This window comes from Poecilia reticulata, linkage group LG15, assembly GCF_000633615.1.
Source record: "Poecilia reticulata strain Guanapo linkage group LG15, Guppy_female_1.0+MT, whole genome shotgun sequence".
NCBI lineage: Eukaryota > Metazoa > Chordata > Actinopteri > Cyprinodontiformes > Poeciliidae > Poecilia > Poecilia reticulata.
The window spans coordinates 13,245,540-13,265,590 of record NC_024345.1 but is presented as its reverse complement, the minus strand read 5'-3'; the positions used below and the strand labels follow the sequence as shown (position 1 = coordinate 13,265,590).

At 38.8% G+C, this 20,051-nt stretch overlaps 3 protein-coding genes across 4 annotated transcripts in view; 2 read left to right on the top strand and 1 right to left on the bottom strand.

Annotated features, from left to right (window-relative positions):
• Positions 1–60: 60 nt before the first annotated feature.
• LOC103476774 (alpha-2A adrenergic receptor-like) lies at positions 61–2,225 on the top strand. Of its 2 annotated transcripts, XM_017308805.1 has the most exons (3): positions 61–203; positions 362–1,070; positions 1,158–2,225. In XM_017308805.1, exons 2-3 carry the CDS (start codon positions 534–536, stop codon positions 1,731–1,733), a joined length of 1,113 nt encoding a protein of 370 aa, XP_017164294.1. In that variant the 5' UTR covers positions 61–203; positions 362–533; the 3' UTR covers positions 1,734–2,225. The 2 variants fall into 2 exon arrangements, with proteins under 2 accessions (XP_017164294.1, XP_008427565.1); XM_008429343.2 differs by having other exon boundaries at positions 362–2,225.
• An 8,672-nt stretch (positions 2,226–10,897) lies between these two features.
• bnip4 (BCL2 interacting protein 4) lies at positions 10,898–14,754 on the top strand. Its single transcript, XM_008429342.2, has 6 exons — positions 10,898–11,124; positions 11,345–11,516; positions 11,673–11,733; positions 12,665–12,771; positions 13,459–13,608; positions 14,392–14,754. Exons 1-6 carry the CDS (start codon positions 11,082–11,084, stop codon positions 14,432–14,434), a joined length of 576 nt encoding a protein of 191 aa, XP_008427564.1. The 5' UTR covers positions 10,898–11,081; the 3' UTR covers positions 14,435–14,754.
• A 937-nt stretch (positions 14,755–15,691) lies between these two features.
• The window catches only part of LOC103476772 (protein phosphatase 2, regulatory subunit B, delta), a 7,819-nt gene continuing 3,459 nt past the window's right edge, over positions 15,692–20,051 (bottom strand). Inside the window, exons 4-10 of the mRNA XM_008429341.2 lie at positions 19,855–20,020; positions 19,660–19,772; positions 19,377–19,554; positions 19,093–19,257; positions 18,808–18,977; positions 17,659–17,750; positions 15,692–17,483 (exon numbers count right to left, since the gene is read on the bottom strand). Coding sequence (XP_008427563.1) covers positions 17,204–17,483; positions 17,659–17,750; positions 18,808–18,977; positions 19,093–19,257; positions 19,377–19,554; positions 19,660–19,772; positions 19,855–20,020 — 1,164 coding nt within the window. The 3' untranslated portion in view covers positions 15,692–17,203. The remainder of the gene's footprint in view (positions 17,484–17,658; positions 17,751–18,807; positions 18,978–19,092; positions 19,258–19,376; positions 19,555–19,659; positions 19,773–19,854; positions 20,021–20,051) is intronic.

The following is a 20,051-nucleotide window of genomic DNA, read 5'->3' as shown; positions in this document are numbered from 1 at the left end:
TGTCTTCAGCAGTTGAACTCCTCCCATTCCTGTTCTCACTGTAGTGGAGGCAGCATCACAGATCTCCAGCGTCAGATCAAGCCCATTGAAAACACGAGCTTCACTACAACTGCAACAGATGAAGAGACCTGCTTCAGTCAGGAATTGAAGGAAAATGGATGATTTATGATATGGCTTCCAGGGAGTTAAAATGTGTAGTAAAGGTAGGTGCATTCATATTTCTTATTACTATTACCAGCACTGAGTAAAAAAGAGAATTATGTAAAAGCTGGAATGCATTAAATCACTTTTAATAGATCTTGTCTCTTTAACACAAAGAGATATTCATGGTTATTGTGTTTATACTTTTTTACTCTCAAAGGGAGAAACAAACTATTGACTTCTTCAGCAATCTCAGCAAAATGAAGAGACCGTTCTCTGCTGCTGTTTTCCTTTAGAGAATCCCCTGAACAGGCAGTGGGAGAGCACAGTTTCTCCTTGGCTCGCAGTGAACACAACTCAGACTATTATTTTGGACGCCACTACTCGTCCTGATGGGCTGCCTCAACCTCACCAGCAGAAACGAGACTTTGCCTGGCAAGCAGCCCTTCTCTGTGCAGACCTCAGTGATGCTCACCACCCTGGTGGGGATGCTCATTTTACTAACCGTGTTTGGCAACGTCATGGTAGTGATCGCTGTGATGACGAGCCGGGTCCTGAAGGCACCCCAGAACTTGTTTTTGGTCTCTCTGGCGTGCGCAGACATTCTGGTTTCCACCTTAGTGATGCCCTTTTCGTTAGCAAACGAACTCATGGGTTACTGGTACTTTGGCACGGCGTGGTGTCAAATCCATCTGGCTTTGGATGTTCTCTTTTGCACTTCATCCATCGTTCACCTGTGCGCCATAAGCCTGGACAGGTACTGGTCTGTCACTAAAGCCATCGAGTACAACCTGAAACGGACGCCCCGCAGGATTAAATGCACGATCTGCTTGGTTTGGGCGCTTGCAGCCTTGATTTCATTCCCCCCACTCATCACAATGACAAAGAAGGAGGGAGGAAAGGACAACCCTGCGTGCAAGATCAATGAGGTGAAATGGTATATCATATTCTCGAGCATTGCATCCTTCTTTGCACCCTGTGTCATCATGATTATGGTGTATGTCCGGATCTACCAGGTTGCCAAGAAAAGAACCAGAGCCTCACCAGGAGAGCGGCAAAGAGAGAACGGCAACTTAGAGAACACCCAATTTGACTTGGACCCCGGAGAAAAGCAAGAAAAAGAAATGGATGAGCTGAAAGACGGGGAAGAGGTCTACGGGCTGGACGTGGAGGAAGAGCCGTCCTCCTCTGATGGGAATGAAAACCTCCTGTGTTCCCTGATGAAAAAGAGGAGCGGGAGAACACCCAAAGCGACTCAGGTGAAATCTAAAGAAACTTGTACAAAGGCAGAGGATCTGTCCTCGGCGAGGGCGAGTAAGTGGAAGGGAAGGCAGTACAGGGAGAGGCGCTTCACCTTCGTCCTGGCCGTGGTCGTGGGAGTGTTTGTTCTTTGCTGGTTCCCCTTTTTTTTCACCTACACGCTTGCAGCAGTTTGTGACACGTGCTGCATCCCAGAGACGCTGTTCAAGACCTTCTTCTGGTTCGGCTACTGCAACAGCTCACTAAATCCGGTGATATACACCATATTCAATAAAGACTTCAGAAAATCATTCAAAAAAATCCTTTGCAAAAGAAACACAGGAGGTTTGTAATTTAAAAAACGTGCATTGTGCTTGTTTTGCAATCTGTATTACAATGTTGCAGCATGCTAGTTTAGAGTTTTGATATTGTATAACTGTGACATTGTGGGTGGCTATTTATGAAAAATGTTACACATTAAATGTTCATGTTTATCATAATTATAATATTGTCTTGAAGATTACAAGTTTAAAACGACACAGATGCATCAAAACATGACTAATATCTGCATGCGGCAATGGTATAAATCTCCTAAAATTTCAAAGTTTGTAAATAAACCTAACTTGGCACATTATTTATTTCTGACAACTGTATAATATCCCCACAGTGGTAGTGATTCAGTAAGGGGAATTAAATGGTAGAAAGATGCATAACAGACCTGTGACACTTACATAAATCACCTCATCAGAGCTGGCCCAAGACTATAAGGGGCCCTAATCATTTTAATTTGGAGCTTCATTTTCATTCAAGGGCTGCACAGTGGCGCAGTTGGTAGAACTGTTGCCTTGCAGTAAGAAGGTTCTGGGTTCAATTCCCGGCCCCGGTCTTTCTGCATGGAGTTTGCATGTTCTCCCTGTGCATGCGTGGGTTTTCTCTGGGTACTCCGATTTCCTCCCACAGTCCAAAAACATGACTGTCAGGTTAATTGGCCTCTCCAAATTGCCCCTAGGTGTGAGAGTGTGTGTGCATGGTTGTTTGTCCTGTGTGTCTCTGTGTTGCCCTGCGACAGACTGGCGACCTGTCCAGAGTGACCCCTCCTCTCGCCCGGAATGTTAGCTGGAGATAGGCACCAGCAGCCCTCCTGACCCCACAAAGGGACAAGGGTGTAAAGAAAATGGATGGATGGAGGGATTTTCATTCAAGCCCCCAGCCTCCACAACACCATAAATCAGCTTTAAATTAGATTCAACAGCTGTATGCTTTCACAGTTCACTAGCAAACCGACAATTAAATTGACTATTTGTATTTATCTTGACCCTGACATCATTTGCTTCGTATTGGGTATTAAAGTGGGTTGCAAAACTTCAACATATTTTGTTAGGATTTTTCTTTTTTTTTTTTTTTTTGCATAATTGATAAGTGAAAGGAATAAAAAGTACAAATAAAAATATAAGAAAGTGTAGCGTGCCGTTTAACTCTGCGATGATGTTCATTTCTGAAGTGCAGCTGCAATGTTCTTGGCTCAAGTTGACCCAGGGATTTAAAAAAAAAATGCACTAATGTCAGAATCCAAAATTTTTCCCCAAAACATTTTTATATCTGATCAGTACTAACAATTTCAATCAATATTTACTGCAATGATGTTATTTACCGCTTAGAAATGAAGGCTGAATGAGGATAATTCACTTGTTTTTCACAAAACAGAACTATTTTAATTTTTAATCTCCCCTAGGAAAGTCTACACAGACAAGTCAACATCAAAATTATATTTTAAAATTTTTTTGTCAGTGTTCAGTCATTCGCATGGTGCTACGTGATCCAGTAACCGTGTCCAAGTTACCTACACCCCTTATGACAGTATTAAAGGATTTGTTTTCTGGTCCTTTCAGGTGATGATTTCAGCACTTTTGTGCAAAGTACTCAAGAGGACAACAGTTTTTCCCTTTTTATTAGGGCACTGTAAATTTTCACAGATTACGTTTTGCCCCCTGAGACCGTTCGCCGTAGTAAGCATCGCCCTTGTACCCTAATTCTTCTCTGGAGATGCTAAAGCTGGTTTTCCAATGAAAATCTACATAGTCTCTGTATAGCTAGAGTTTGCATCGCATATTATTATTATTATTATTATTATTATTATTATTATTATTATTAATAATAATAATAATAATAATAATAATAATAATAATAATAATAATAATAATAAATGGGTCAATTTGACCCTCAACATAACAGGAGGGTTAAGTTCATCTCACTTCAAAATTTTAACTTTTTAAAAACATTCTTTAAAATTTGCTATTTGTGAGCATTTGTAAAGAGCATAAATTAAGACAAATCTTTATAAAAGAACAACAAAAAAAGGATAAATAAATAAAAATGCTAAGAGCTCTTGCACCTCCCGCCCCTACTTTTTTTGTAAATCAAATTTTGCTATTTCTGGGGCCAACCCTGCACCAGGTTGCATTTCTTCAAGAAAGTCAGTGATTTTGCATAACAGCAGACATCTTTTTTTTTTTTTTTATGAAAAAACCTGAAATTGACAATTTACTTGATGGTTTCCATGCTTTCCACCTTTCATATTTTTAGAAATATATTTCTTCTCGTTTTAATGCAAATAAATTTGAATAGTAAAGCCTGCTGTTGTTTATTTCAAGGTGCTAAAGTGAAAATATGCTTCACATATTTAACAGGCTGCAGTTTTTAAAAGTCTCTGTAGACATGATTAGCTGCGATGGTGTATGACAAGAACATGGTCGATTGTTCCAATGTTTAACCCCAATAAATGACTTTTTGGCTTCTGTATTAGATGTGACTCTGCTTTGATAATTAGGCTTTGTCAAAGGAGCAGAAAAAGAAAAAAATTATTAGCTCCAATTATCTGCAGCATGATATGCAATGATTGTGGCAGCCAGACAACTGAGCGTCTTTCACTGTGAGACCGAGAAAACAAGCGACATTGTAAATTTTCTGAAAACTATCGTACATGTCTTTTAATGGCTTTACAAACAATTGCGCCCCCTTCTCACCCCCGAAGCAATCTGTACAGAGGAGGATGTTATCTCCACCCTAACAGCTAGCTCACTCCCTCATAACAAGCCCTAGAACAAGACAATTATACGAACAGAAAATTATCCCTGGGAGGGACGAGTAACACGACAGTATTGAACACAGTTTATTATGAATTATAGCCCCTCATATCAGGATATCATTAAATCCTCCCCTGGAGTCAAACAGAACTCATGCATGGATAGAAATATGAGCGTCTTCTGCAAATTACGCTGTGAGGTTAATATCCAGCAGCTTATCAGTATTTTTTTTTTGTTCTTTGAGAGTTATCAGTGTTCCCCGTCTCTTGTCCATTTTTGTGCACTTTTCATGCTGAAAGTTCTCATAGTTTGTGCTTTTTTTTCCACTTAGTTAGCTTTTTAGATTCAGATTGATTTTTTTTTATAGTCAATCATTTGTTTGTAACTTACAAAATATATTTTTTAGTCATGTATTTTTATTTATTTATTTATTTTTACTACAAATAACTGAGAGGTTCCCAGGACTTGCTTTCTGGGATTCTGGTATCGTAAGATTCCCGTGGTTCAGCCATTTCTCAAAGGATTAAAATACAACATAATAGAATTTCCATAATATTCCATTATGAGAAAATAGTATTTGAGGTTTTGTGGCAAAGCCTAATTATGCAACATGAATGTATTTCCACAGCAGCATGAATAGATCTTAAGGTACTCATGGAGAGATAAAGTAGACATTTGGTCTGTTTTTGGAACAAATTTAAAGAAGTATGAAATATTTACTACTACGAGGAATTCAAGAGAAATATATCTTGTTTGGTTTTGGCTCATTGCATATCAGTGTGTTTGGAAAAAAATAAAAATAAACTGCTGTGATTAGTTTCTGAATGCCTCCTTTAATTAAAATGGCTATTCTCTTGGAGTCTGCTGCACTGCTTGAGCAGCTGCCTTGCATAAATTACAATTTGAAGTGGCTCAACATCAAGCAATTGGGAGATTAAAATGCCAAAATGAACATTACTGTCTTCCCCAAAAAGATTAATGAAACAGTCGTAATATAAACGGATGTGCTCAGTTGGTCTGGTTAAACCACAATAGCACTGGCACTATTTCAAGCCCTGCATGTTTTTAGGCTGTATTTTTTGTCTCATATCAAATTACAGTAACTTATGCAACTTATGTTTGGTTACAAACTACAAACTGCCGTTGCAATAGCTAAAGTACACATGCGTCCACTTTCACTGAGACAATGATTAATTTCCTTCTGCAAAGACCGCAGATCATCACGATTTATGCCCATGATGGCTCAACTTGTAAAACTATCTTTAACACTTACTCACATTTGGAGTTCCCACAGCTTTCACACAGTTTCCGTGTCAGTCCCCTCCCTTTCATAGTTCTATTCTACTCAAATATTTAAAAAAAAAACTTTTTGCACTCTAAGAAACAACCCACTTTGTATTATTTTGCTAATAATGGGTCAAATTTGATCCAATGCAGATTAGGTCAATTTAGCTCGAAACAGTTGCCTTAGTATACAAAAATTCCTCAGATTTGACCTTTCAACTACATAATATACTTTTCTTCAAATTCCTTCAAAAGTATCCTTGCAATCCCATTTGGATTAAACTCTTACTAAATGTGTTTTTATTATGTTGACCATAGAAAGGAGTAGGCATTGTCACAACGACAGCTAATGGGGATCCTGAGCAAATCAACAACAAAAAAAAAAAACAATACGCATATAACATTCTTTTTTATTTGCTAGTCATTGTTTAGATACTAATTTGTGTATTAAACCCTGGATGAGATATTGTGTTTGTATTGAAATAGACTGATCAAATGTTTGCCATCTCAAACGTGAAAGCCATTTTAGTTATGATAATACATTTCTCTACAGTAATCAGTAAACAACATCGTCATCTACTTCCTCTGTGCAATCGGACATGCCCACACACTTGTCAGACCACACCTCTGGTTGGATGATTAGCCCGTTCTGAGGACTCCTGTGGTGCGTGAATGCAAGAGCTGGCTTGGACTTGGACTGCCAATCTGGATAGAGAAGTTTGACTGTATTATTACCACAGCCCACTGACAGTAGCAACAATGAGCAGATATATTTTTTTTTCTTTGTTTGTTCTATCTTCATGTTGTGGAAGAAGTCATTGAGTGGTTCAGAATGGTAATCGGTGTGGATTGAAGATGATCCTTCTAGCTTCTACTCCAGTCCAACAAACTGGATCATGATTATTTTAGCCAGATGTTTGATTAAAGCCTCCAAATCTCTGACCTGACAGAAAAAAAACAAACCATTTGCGTTAAAGAAATCACCCATACGCTTTTTCTATTTGCCACACTCTCAAAGAAGTAGTTAGAGAGCCATCAGATAAACAAGAGTTGTCTAGAAGCCCTAACAAGTTTAAATTAAAGCATGAGATGAATAGGCTGTTTTTAATTTAATGGTAAGTCATCTATTATTTATTAATCTGAATGCGCCAGGCACACTGGGGTATATTAGATCTCCTCCATGATAAAGACACAAGATAATATCATTTGACTCTGAGGACTGCAAGCGGCAGGAAGACCCTGTAATGTTTCATATTTCTTCCATTCCCGAGGGTTTGCTGCTGCATATAAAATTAACAATTAACCCGGTTTTTAATTGTGTAAGACACCTGTGAAACTGGAGTTGTTGTTGTTGTTTATTTTTTATTTAGAAATAACAGACATCATAGTATGACTTCTAAAATATAGATTTGGCTATCTCCCCCTCTACGCCCCTAGACCCATAAAAAATACATGATTTGCATAATATTTTTTCTTTTACATTTTTCATTTACCATGCACTTGGCCTCTGTTAATTCACAAAGAAATCTTAATTCGCCTTAGGTCATCTTCTGATTGACAATAACCCCTAACAGGCCCAGTGGAGACAGTGTACCCCAGTGCTTTCATGTATTTTTTTTGCACCTCTGCATAATTTGAATATTTCCACAATCTTGAGCAGTTCTTACGAAACAGTTTCCCTGCAGGGATCAGCGAGGTTTTTCTGAATCTGATTAAATCTTCAAGGACTCCACAACCAAATGTTTCTTGTCTGCTTTGACTGGAGGCCACTCTTGATCTCCAGAAGAACACCTCGGGGACCAGAGGACCTCACTGGGAATTAAAAGAGCCAGAATATGTGGATGGCATAGAATTTGGTATCAGAAATCAAACATCTCAGCATTTTAACAAGCCTGTAATATGCTAAGTTAAAGGTTTTCAGTCTTGTTTTAGTTTGTTACGCAGATTTAAAAAGGACAGTTGTGTTCTCATGCTGCTATGGCTTCTTCTTCGTTTTCTGCTCAAAATGCTTATTTGGAAAAGTATGGTAAAATTACAAAGGCCACAGAGGTGATGTGACAAACCTTAGTACCACATAATCCCCTTCTTATGTTGTATAAACAAAAATAATGAACAAAACTCTACACTCCTTATGAAGCTGCGGGAGAGTTCTACCTACTACAAATGGCCACTCATTTCAGTAGGAAAAAGCTGATTAAATAAGGTAAAACTGCATAATGCATGCAGGAGTTATTTGAGAAAATTATACAAGCTGAGTACTCTCGGTTAGTTACTTAGCATAAAATGGTATAAGCACAGGAAGGTGTCCATTTTATATGTAGGAGAAACCAAATTACCTCCTGGGCAGCTGCGAATGTATTCTACTGTAATACGAGCCATAACACATTTCAATGACTCAAGAGCAAGGAGAAAATGGAGCAAGTTTTCCCGAGAGGTGATGATCTACATGGTGGTGGATGTGAAGGTAAGTCTGCCTTAATCCACAGCAAAACTCACAACTTCAACTCCTTGAAATTAAAATGAATCTTGATATGTTGCAAAGCTAGCATATAGTTTTAACCAGTAGACACTTTACTAAAATATTCACTGACTAAACATGTATAGTCAACAAACTATGATTAAGCAAAGGGGCATACAAAATCTGAAAGTTAAACTGAAAAGGATAACAAACATATTAGAATAATCCATGATCTTAAAAATGGATTGACCAACAATAAATAAATAAATACATAAATAAATAAATAAATAAATAAATAAATAAATAAATAAATAAATAAATAAATAAATAAATATTTACCTGGTGTAAATTTCTTGACGAGTTTGCTATCTTATTATATCAGTCCTGCTAATATTATCATTTCCGCTCTGTTTTCTCCTGGTGTTTTGCTCACAACATCCTCCCATATACGCACATGCGTTTGGGCAGTGCCAGCATCCGACATACAAAGTCAACATAAACATCAATTTCTATTTACTTTTAGTGAACTTCATCTATTCTCACCAGTCAACTGTTGGGTTAGGGTTAGGGTAGGGTTAGGGGTAGGGGTAGGGTTAGGGTTAGGGTTAGGGTTAGGGGTTGGGGTTGGGGTTGGGGTTGGGGTTGGGGTTGGGGTAGGGGTGGGGGTGGGGGTGGGGGGGGCCGGGGGGGTGGGGTGGGGGGGATCTATTGATGAGCTGTCATCTACAGCACACCCAGACACACAAAGAGTTAGCTGAATACAGAGACGTTTAAACAAGCTCTGACAGCTTTGGTAAAGGTGTCAACTTTACTTTATTTCATCTTAAAAGACTTCCAGAGAACAAAGTAAACCTACTAAGCTGGTATTGAGTCGTACCTAATGACATTTTATTAAGTGATGTAAAGATGTGTCATAATAACTGCAACATGCAAATCAGTTGGCATTAATATTCAATGTTCTATTAGCCCATAAAATGAAAACATTGCAAAGACTGAGAGAGACGTTTCTAAACAAGGTTCAGACTTTTTGATAAGATGCTATTTTAATTATTAATTTGAATGATTATAAGGCTACATAGTGTATCTTTCTATGGTTTTCTTTGTTGTTTCTTTGGATTAATCATTCAGTATGTTTCTCTTGAAGCTGTAAAAAAAGCAATGGAATTATTTCAGGATATTATTGTAGGTAAAGTTCGGGATAACGTGACCATATCTCAAATAATTGGTATTTAACAGACTTTGAATTATACAGCTGTCTAAATATTTCAGGTGCTTTGGTAACTAAATGTTAAAAATGGCTTGCCATAAATTGAGGTTCTGCTGAAAAACATCCAAAGGAAAAATAAATGCATTACATTTTTTTTTAATTGTCACATTCTGAGTTGTACTGATACAAAACAAAAAGTGGTTTTCCTTAATTTCTACCACTTACTCCTCATTTATTTCACCATTCACCCAAAAGAAGAATGGCTTCTTCCATTTTTGGCAATCGTCTTATTCAAAAATAATATCAATACTTATATTGCTAGCAAAAGACAAAATGTTCTGTATGATGTTGATCACAGCCATTTATTTTTGCTGCACTTACAAAATTAATTTAAAATAGTCTTAACAGTTCTCTCTGCCTAAATAAATGTATTCCTGTGTGGAAAAGGAACCCACATCTCAGAATAATAAGAAGCTCTCTCTATTGTAGAAATAATTACATTTTTTCTCAGGATAATCAGTCACGCTTATCTCCATGGGAGCTAAAATAATTACATTTGCCAGATTCAAAATTGGGCTTGCCTGATGAAGAACTAATGAACAATGAATCTGTACTTTACCTTTTCACATTGGAGCATACACTTGGGCACTTCTTCAACAAAGGTATGACGGGTAATGTTTCTCATTGTGTGTCTGAAAACTTTAATTCACTTCCATTAATAGGCCTGTCACAGTTACATCAAAACTTACCGTAACTGATTTGTATGTAATTGCTTGGCAAAAGTATTCAGACCCCTTTTTTCCCCATAGGTTGTCATGTTGCAACAAAAGTCAAAGTACATAGAGAAACCATGTGTTTGAAAAACACAAAGTAGCAAATAATTTTAAAGCCTTAAGAAAATGATGCAAGTTAATGTGCATTAGTATTCTGAGTCAGCTCTGCGTAAAACTACCTTTGACAATGGCAGCTGCTTCTGCAGTATTTTGGCGGCTTCTTCTAGCTGCTTTGCATCTAAAACTGAGCTTTTTTTCCAATCTTATTTACACCCATCTCATCCCCCACCCAAAAGTTAAGACAATAACGAACACATTAAAGAATATAACCTCTAATAATTAATATTTAATTGACAACTAACTTTGCTAAAACAATTGTTGAATTTTTAACCCCCCCCTCTATCCCCCCGCTCAAATGTTGACAGTTTGGAAAGTGCCAGTGCAGCTACAACTCTGAAGAACATGACAGTGATGAGTCATTGCTGCCATCTTCAGGCGGCTGAGTGGAACTGCAATATTTCAACAAACCTGCACAAAGAAATAAACCTGACATGAGCTACGTTTTTTTTCTTCTATATTGCTACAGTGATAATTTACCAAATCTTAATATGCATTCGTGATGCTTTAAACTTAACTGAAAGGGTATTCAGAAGGCGTAGATGTGACCCTGCGCATGCGCACTGTCTCTGATGTCATACTGGAACTTGGTGTGCGTTTTATACGTGCCCTCCTTTTTTTGGAGCCAATCCCAGTTCGGATAAACAAAATATTGCGTCACTGTTATTGTGCTAGTTGAGACTCCAGCTGGCTGGGGACATTTCGCCACCATTTCACCTACAATTCAGGCCTTTAAAGCTGGTGTTTCCGATTAAAGTTCGTCACACGGCACAGCGCAAATGTCGCTTCAAAAGGACGCTTCATCTGACGAGAGTTTGCAAGGTAAAGTATTGAAAGCTAATGATATATAAAACATTAGAAACGCGTTGTTGCGTCTATATTTAATGGTGTCCCCCTCCTCCTCCCCCTCAGAGTGTGAACTGTTAGTTCTGCTGTGCATTTTACCCTTCGTGAGAGTTGTTACCAATACGCCTGTAAAAAAAAAAAAAAAAAAAAAAAAAAGGATAACGAACATTCATGTGTAGACACTGTCTATCCTAAGGTTCCTGGGTAGAGCTGCATTTCAGTGGAACTGGCTCCCAAGGTACCAGTCACCGAGGAAGCCAGGAGCTCATTCCCACGTCCAGTCAGGAGGGGGACGTGGAGAAAATGCTCCTAGAAGCGCAGCACGAGTCAGGCAGGAGCAGCTCCAAAGGAAGTTCCCAGTGCAACAGGTTGGTCTGCAAAATAATAATAAAAAAAAAAATAAAAAATGAGGAAGAAGAGTCAGTGCTGTTTTTTCAACGTTGGTTGTGCAACACCTATTACCCAAGAAGCTGCTGCTGCGGGTGTGTTCACGTCTCTGTTATGTATTTTCTTCTCCGCAACAGCCCACTCAGATCACAGACTCCCCTTCTTCTGTGGAGAGGCTCAGAGGGAAACAGCTCTCAGGTAGAATATGTTGGAACGACTTAGTTTTTTGTACATTTCCTGAAAAATGTATCAATGTTCCTTGATCTTTTTTTTTTTTTCCCACATTCAACTGAAAAATAGTTTTTAGAACCACCTTGTGCTGCAATTGCAATTGGAGGTCTTCTGCGGTATGTGACTGTCGGCTTTGCAAGTCTGCAGCCTGGGATTTTTGCCCATTTGTGTTTACAAAATAGCTCAACCTAAGTCAGATAGCATCTGAGACAGCTACTCCAGTTTCAAGTCTTTTAAAGCCTTTTAACTTCCACGCCTACCATGTATTTAACTCCATCCATCTTTTCCATATCACCACAGAGGATGTTGCCTCTACCGTGCTTCACTTGGCGATGGTGCGTTCAAGGGAGGTGTCGAGTTAGTTTTCCGCAGTGCACATCAGTTTGCTTGTAGGCCAGCGTCTTTAAATTTGGTCACATCTGACCAGAACTCCTGTTGTGTCCCTTACATCGCTGGTGGTGACGTTTAAACAACTCTTCTAATGGTTTTTCTCTCTGCAAAAATGCAGACTTTCTGTTCTTTTTTCTTTTTTTGTGGTGTGGTGCCACACTCTTTCCATTCTCACATGATGGTCTATAATAAAACCAATTTCTGTGGTTATAACGTAACAAAATGTTCAAGCGGTGTAATATAATATGGTACACATTTTCAAGACTGTAGCAGCACTATGTTTGACATGTCAAAGCAGGAACAAGAAAATGTGTCCTAATAACTCCAGCATTCCTGTACAGGGAGGTTCTTATTTGTGCATTCAGGCTTAGTTTATGCAAGTGAATCAGCCTTAATACTGCTAACGCTAATCTTGGGCTTCATAGCCATTGTACACCCTGAAAATCATCCGTTGCTCACGTATCGTTTTAAAACGCAGACGGTTTTCATTGCTGTCTTATTTTTCCAGTCAGATGAAGACTTTCAAGAGAGAAGACGTGAAGTGGAGAGTCTGATGAAGAAAAATGCCGACTGGATATGGGACTGGTCCAGTCGGCCCGAGAACAGTCCGCCAAAGTAAAGAGCTGTTTTTTTTTTTTCTTTCTTTTTTTTTTTAACACAAATGTTTGAACATTTAGGGCAGTGTTTCCCAACCCTTGCCCTCAGGGCACACTGCTCCGCATGTTTCCCTGCTTTAACATGCCTCCTTCAACAAAAGCCTGGCAATCGGCCGTCAACTGAAATCAGGTGTGTTGAAGCAGGTAAACATCTAAACATAGGGGCAGTGTGCCTTGAGGAGCAGGGCTGAAAAACACTGACTTAGGGCACTGCTGTTCACTGAGGTGTGTAGACTGGCTGCTGTCATCAAGATATACAGAGGTTTGAAAAGTTTCAAAAACATTCAAAACCCTTTCAGATCCCAAGAGAAGGTGACTGAGCAGCAGCAATAAACAGATGCCGTGAAAAGCATTGCCGTAACTGTAATAAACACGATATTAGCCGCTAGAGTAATCGTTACTTTTCAGTTTTAAATGAAGAAATTTTAGTCAAGGCTGTCATAGCTCTAGTGTAGTTTTAACTACAAACACTCGGGGCTCTAACCCAAATTAGATTGCTTACATTTTCCCCACACTGTCATATTTGTGATTTGCTGACTTCACGGAGGTATCTGTGTGAGCACAGGCGTTCGCATGACATTAAACCAGAAATAGCTGATCTTTAATCTATGCAAAAAGACTGAAATATTAATGTGCTGCTCTGCAGGGAGTTCCTGCTGAAGAACCCCAAGCGCTCGACCTCGCTCAGCATACGGAACACCAGTGTCATGAAGAAGGGCGGCATCCTCTCCGCCGACTTTCTGAAGATATTCCTTCCCTCGTTAATCATCTCTCACATTCTCGCTGTTGGCTTGGGGTAAGCGGTAGGATTTATATTCCGACTCTGGGAATGTCGTGGAGCCTCATTAATTTTTACGCAGTTCACAGGTGCATCTCAATAAATTTGAATATTACTGATAGGTTAATGAATTTCACAAATGGAATTCGAAAAGCTCAGCTCATATAACCTATAAATTTATTACACAGCGTAGTGTATTTCAAATATTATTTCTGTCAAATTCGATGGAAAGAAAATGACTTTCCTTAGGAAAACGTTGTGGTATGGCCTACACAATCATGAAAAGACTTCTGTCTTGATAGTTGTCCAGCAGTTACTTACACACCCAACAAGAAGAGTAAGCCAGGAAAGGTAAGTTTTAAAAGTGCTACATCCAAACATTTTATTAGGAAGTTGAGTGGAAGGAAAAAGTCTAGTAGGAATTGGTGCAAAAGCCACAGAGGTAATGGCTCCCTTCAGAAAGTTGTGAAATATCCCTGGTTCAAGTGCTGAGTGTGCAGCACTGTAGTGTGCAGTTTTTCTGTTTTGGAAAATTTTTATTTTTGTCTCTTCACTGAAAACATTTTTTTTCAATTCCATTTTGGTTTTTTATTAACTGTAAGCCATAATCCTCAAAATGAACAGAAATAACTAACTAAATTAAGCATTACGTTGAAACTATATCAGTTTCATTTTTTTTGACATATTAAAATAAATAAACTTTGAATATATTCAATTTTTTTTTTTAGAAGCTCCTGTAATATTTGAACTTAATCATTTGTAAAGGACTATTTTAACATAAAAATGTTTCTCTACTTTCAGGATATTTATTGGGAAGCGCCTAACTTCCCACAACACCTACTGAGCGAGGTGCCGATGCGTTCAGGGACGCCGCGTTACGACCAGCTTGGCATGCCTTATTAAATTGGGAGCTGTGCCATGTGACCTGTGATTCTGACTGATTGCCCGATGCCAGCATGAAGAGCCGAGGAGCTTTCACTGCTGTGTTGTTGAATGCACCACAACCAATCACCCTGTCCATGATGTGTTCACTGCTAACTGAGATGATCGTTTTGCTGCTTACCGCTCCTTGCACATGCATGCTATGGAACAAATATATATTATATATATAAATAATATAAATCACTTTTTTTTTTTATTTAATTAAAATCTGATTTAATTTATTATGACATGCTGAATTTGTTCTTCTTAGACCAGCCTGGTGTCAAAATTTAATAGGAAAATTGTTAGCTCAGTGTTGATCAGAAACAGCTAAGTGTAATAATAATAAAATGTTAGATATTTAAGGAAATTGGAAGTACATTCACTGCGACAGACTGGCAACCTGTCCAGGGTGACCCCGCCTCTCGCCCCGAACGTTRGCTGGAGATGGGCACCAGCACCCCTCCCGACCCCACTGAGGGACAAGGGTGAAAGAAAATGGATGGATGGATGGATGGAAGTACATTCAATAAATAAATAAGCAAGTGTATTTGTTATTCCCAATAATCTAACATATAGATTATTAAATGTTACACAGGTTATATGACAAAACCATATCTGACTGATAGATTTTGCTTTGCAGTGCACCGTGAAATAACAGTCCAAGTTCGGATTCACACAGCAAATGTGACCGAAGTTCTAGATTCGTCTGTGTATGATGTTTCTTCAATTCCTGACTCCAGGTGAAGTTAGCGAATTGTAAATCTCCAAATTCCTTAATAGGCTTTGATTCATAATTCTCTAAAGGCTGCAGTTATCTTTCTCGCACTTTTTCCCACCACTAAACTTTCCCACATATATGCTTGGACTCAACACTCTTGTCCAATGAGCAGGTAGTGACCCACATCAGTGACTCTTAATGGTTCAGAACCAGTGAAAATAATTACTGATAATTATGTTTTTTGGAAAGTAAAATGCATCTTTATATATATATATTTTTATCAATATTTCATGTCTTACATATTTAATGCTACATTTGCTTTTAAATGTGTTGGGATCTATTGAATTGTGCAACGTTTGGACCCCCGTAGTGTGGAGGCTTGTATTAAACATTAATGTGCCTGGTGGACTTCCAAAACAACTCTTTACCACGCATAACAGAAAAGAAAAGGAAAACATGCAGATGAACACAATTAAAATTTTATTGAACTTTGGTCAAAATAATAAACAAGTGAATACATTGCCACCATGTTAGGAATCAATGGACAAAGACAATGCATTATTATGTGTTTGTAACGTCATCAGTATACGTTTTGTGTAGTCAACCTTCATGTCTGCATTCACAACTACAAAGATCCACGTTTGCAGTATGTGGTTCAGATCTGGGTGGCATCCCTAATCAAATAGAAAAAAAAACAAAAAGGAAAAAAAAACAAAAAAGGGCACATGTATGAGGCCTGTCTGTTTTCTACTTATTACAAGATTTGGAGGCACTCTATCACATAAACTGTATGTATGGTGTGCAATTTTCCTCCTTTGTGTGTTTTCATAGACAGCCACGTGTAGCAGCAGTGTATGAGGACAAAACTCTATAAAATAGGATTTACAAATAATGCACATGAGGTTCGTATAACGCTCGGGGACGCAACTCGTAGCTGTCACTGGTTGAAGTAGGTATTAAGGCTGCAGATTCCCTTTGTCCTGGACTCTTTATTTTGTGCCGTTCAGTTTCCAGTCTGCATCCTAAAACAGTGTCAAAAAGTAGGACTTTAATCTCTTCACGCAGACATTTTCTGACAGTAATTTCCAAACCGATTGCCCCAAATATAGTTTTTTCTTCGACAAGTTTGACGTAGATCTGCTCGAGAAACAAAAAAAAGAAAGAACAAAAAAAAAAACAGTGGCGTGACTGGACATTTCTCCACCTCTCTACAACATAAAAACATGCAAAGCAATAAACATGTTTTAATACCTTACTTCTAAATTTAAAAACACATCTGTAGTTTTAGTTTCTTTTATTATGTCGATGACAAGGTGTACTTGAGTAGATACAGTCAGTGAATTTTACGTTGCTGTATTGACTGGGGGATAAAAAGAAGAGAACGGGGGAGGGGGAACGGGAAGGGAGGAAATGAAACAAGTCCACTTTTCAAATTCATGGGCCTTTTTCCAGCAGTAATTTGGCCTGAATACGAGACCAATGGGGGAATGTTACAGTTAGGCCTACCGGCCTATTCACCCGTGCTTCTCAGGGCCCAAAAATCTCTGAAAGATGAATACAACCTTGACAAGACGTCATTTTAAGGACTTCCGAGAGTTCTGTCGTTAAATCATGAAATGAAGGCTTAAAATGTCAACACAAAATAGCAATGTTCAAGGGTTTGACCTCTAGGAAGTGCCATTCCATCAATTAGACCCGAATTGGGCTTTCTGGGTCAGGGGAGGGGCGTGCTGATTGCCCTGGTGCCAAAGGCAAAAAACAACCTAAGCTCAGACTCGAAAATAAAACAGGCCTATGGATCAACCTCCTGTGGCAAAAAAAAAAGTAGACACGTGCTTTCAATTTCTTCACCAGGAGGAACAACAAGGCTGTTTCTTCTTATACAGATAGACAAGTAGTAGGCTTAACTACACAGGTATGGTAAAAGCCCTATCCTCTGGAGCCCCAAATATCTTTTTTTTTTTGTTGTTTTTAGTTGATTTTGTCCTGGAAAATGTACAAGTTGTTGGTGGCTGCCACAGCTATCACGTTATCTTTGGGGTGCCAGGCAGTGTGGAGGATCTTCTTGTTGAAGTCCAGGCTGTCCACGCTGATCTCGTCCTTCTTCCTCTTGCCGCCGGTGGACACTTTGCGGGGTTTGAGCGTGGCCCGTGGTTTGCTGCTCTCCCGGGACGCCTCCAGTGTAATGTCCCGCCTGGTGTTGCGGTCAAACATTCGGAAGAAGTTGTTGTAGGAGCCGGTCATGATGGCACTGGTGGAGGAAGTAAAAACGGATTATCCGCATTGATTGTCTCGCCGTAAAACGAAAGGARAAAAAAAAAAAAAAAAAAAAAACACAAAGCGACTCGTGGGTCGATGATGCTGAAAGATCTAAAGCGGCAGCAGGGGAACAATAACTGCTTGCAGCAGGGAGGACGTTTGTTTACCTGTCACTGCCATTCCAGCAGCACTCAAACTTGTCGAAGATGCAGTCGTTTTCATACAAGGAGCAGAGCTTACTGCGAAGGTATTCGTGGACCTGAAACAAAGCATTTCAATAAACATGAATGTTTGACTTAAAAAATACAATTGCTTTTAAAATCTTAAAGCAGTGACACAAAACCTATTAGAAATGTATAGCCCATGTCATTTCTAAACTTATTGCTTTTTGTCTGAAAAAGCAAGAAATGGAGAGGAGTGAATTGCATGTTGTCAAGCAGGAATAATTAAGCCCAGACCTCAAGAGCTACTCATCCTGCAGCTTTCAGATGCATCTCAATCTGATGAAGGAATTTAGGCATTTGATTTAAGTGTGCGTCCAAAAGTCGCAGAATGTTAGCTCTATAGGATTGGACTTGGGCACCAATGGCACCTGATAGTGTTCCATTGAATGCTAATGTTATTGTAGCAAAATATAGCAAACACACATGACTTTCATAGTAAATAGAACTTGTGTTAGGCAACATTTTGATCCATTGTAGCTCAAGACAGCATATAAATTCAATGAGCAGAGCTGAAAGTGGCTAACATGCACTTGTTAGCATATTAGCCAAAGACAGTGAATACATACTGCTTTTAGCACAACAGACAGGGTTAGCTAACATAACCCAACATACTAGTAATAGCTTGTTAGCTTACACTAGCATTTTAGCTAACGAGAACGGAGTACCTAACTTTAGTGAAACATTGTGTTAGATATCAATAGGAACATGCTAGTGTTAGCATGTTCGATATATGTTTTTGGAGTACTTTTACTGTAGATTCCCAGAGGGTCTTAGAGTCCGAAGTTGATACATTTTAGGGATAATATAGCTGTCCCCATAAGACACCAGCATTTCTTCAAGACTTTTCTAGCTTAATGTTACTTTGATTATTTGTATCTCAATGGAGCCGTCATCAAATACATTTCTCTTCTTTAAAAAACAAAAACAAAATTAAAATAAATAAAATTCACTAAATTTGGCAGTTATTTACTGTTACTTACTCAATGTTGTTGAAATGATAGATAAAAGTCATAATAGTTGTAGTGGATTTACATTTCATATATTTGTACTAAGTGCAGAGAGATGAACCCCTGCAGAAGTAGATCTACGCACCTGATACGTCTCCACTGGTCTGTTCTCCATGTTGAGGTCCCAAACCTTGACGGAGAGGTAGTCACGTGTCATCATATAGCGTCCGCTGTGACTGAACTTCACGTCTGAGATGGAGGAGATGATCTCTGAAAAAAAGGATCGGCTGCTTGGATCCTCAGGTTCCTCAAAGACTAAAAATACACACACACACACACATTAAAAGAAAAATGAGAATGGTTCCCAAAACTACATTTAGAAAGAGCAAGTGAGGTAATCCTACTATCCTCCATTGAGCCATAAGCTTACACTTAGAGTGCCTATCGCAGAGTGCCGCTGCTCGCATGTCACACAGGCGGATGGTGCCTTTGCTACTGCTGTACACAAATACATTGCATTGGTGTGGATGGCACTCAGCAGCTGTGATTACTTCTGTCAGTTCTTCCATATTGGCGGGCTTGATGTCTACAATATCTGGGACAGCAGCGTTAAAGGAACAAACCGCCTTCTCTTTCAACAGGATACAGACTCCAAACTATGAGGCATGTGACTGATATCTTATATATCTATATATATGATCAAGAAAAGGATACTAAAACTTCTGTCTGTGATTTCCAAGTGCCATAGATTTATTCTTAGGTCATCTGCAGAGAGGTAAGTTTCATGGTCACTATTTACAGAAATGGAATTAATGTGATAGGTGTGCGCATTTGCAAAGATCCTCCGTGGGCTTGCTTCTACCATGAGATCCATTGGCATCAGAACTGGTACCTAAAAGAAAACGCAGAACAATCACTTAATCGATTTTAAACGTTTAAAACTCATTCATCACAGGCAAAATAAAAAGAGGCGGGTCTGAACTGTGGTCGCACATACCCGTAAAGAGGTGATTCTAAAAGGATCTCTGAGTCGCCCATCTTCATCTTTTAGGTTGTAACCCTCTGCCCGTTTATCTCTTTCGCTTATTTTCCACAATTTGATAGTTTTATCTGCCAGGAGTTAAAAAGACGTCGTCAGTTTTGAAAACCACGCGTGGGCATATAGTCTAAAACAAAGTCCAAGGCCTCTTACCGTTTGTTGAAAGTAGAAAGTGAGCAGCATTTTGTTGGGGTAGCCATCTTATTTTATTAATTTTTTCCTCAATTTCTAAACTTTTCAAATAGTCGAATTCTGGCTCATGACTCTGAAAAGTGCTATAGACGTTGTATTCCCCACGCAGGTGTGGACGATTCTTAGACTGAGGAGAACAATAAATAAGAGCACAAAAA

Bases quoted from the DNA above. Each gene is read 5' to 3' on its own strand.
- LOC103476774 (XM_008429343.2), top strand. From the start codon at position 534: ATGGGCTGCCTCAACCTCACCAGCAGAAACGAGACTTTGCCTGGCAAG.
- bnip4 (XM_008429342.2), top strand. From the start codon at position 11,082: ATGTCGCTTCAAAAGGACGCTTCATCTGACGAGAGTTTGCAAG. The intron at 11,125-11,344 runs GTAAAGTATTGA...GTCTATCCTAAG, and splicing joins ATCTGACGAGAGTTTGCAAG to GTTCCTGGGTAGAGCTGCAT. The intron at 13,609-14,391 runs GTAAGCGGTAGG...CTCTACTTTCAG, and splicing joins ATTCTCGCTGTTGGCTTGGG to GATATTTATTGGGAAGCGCC.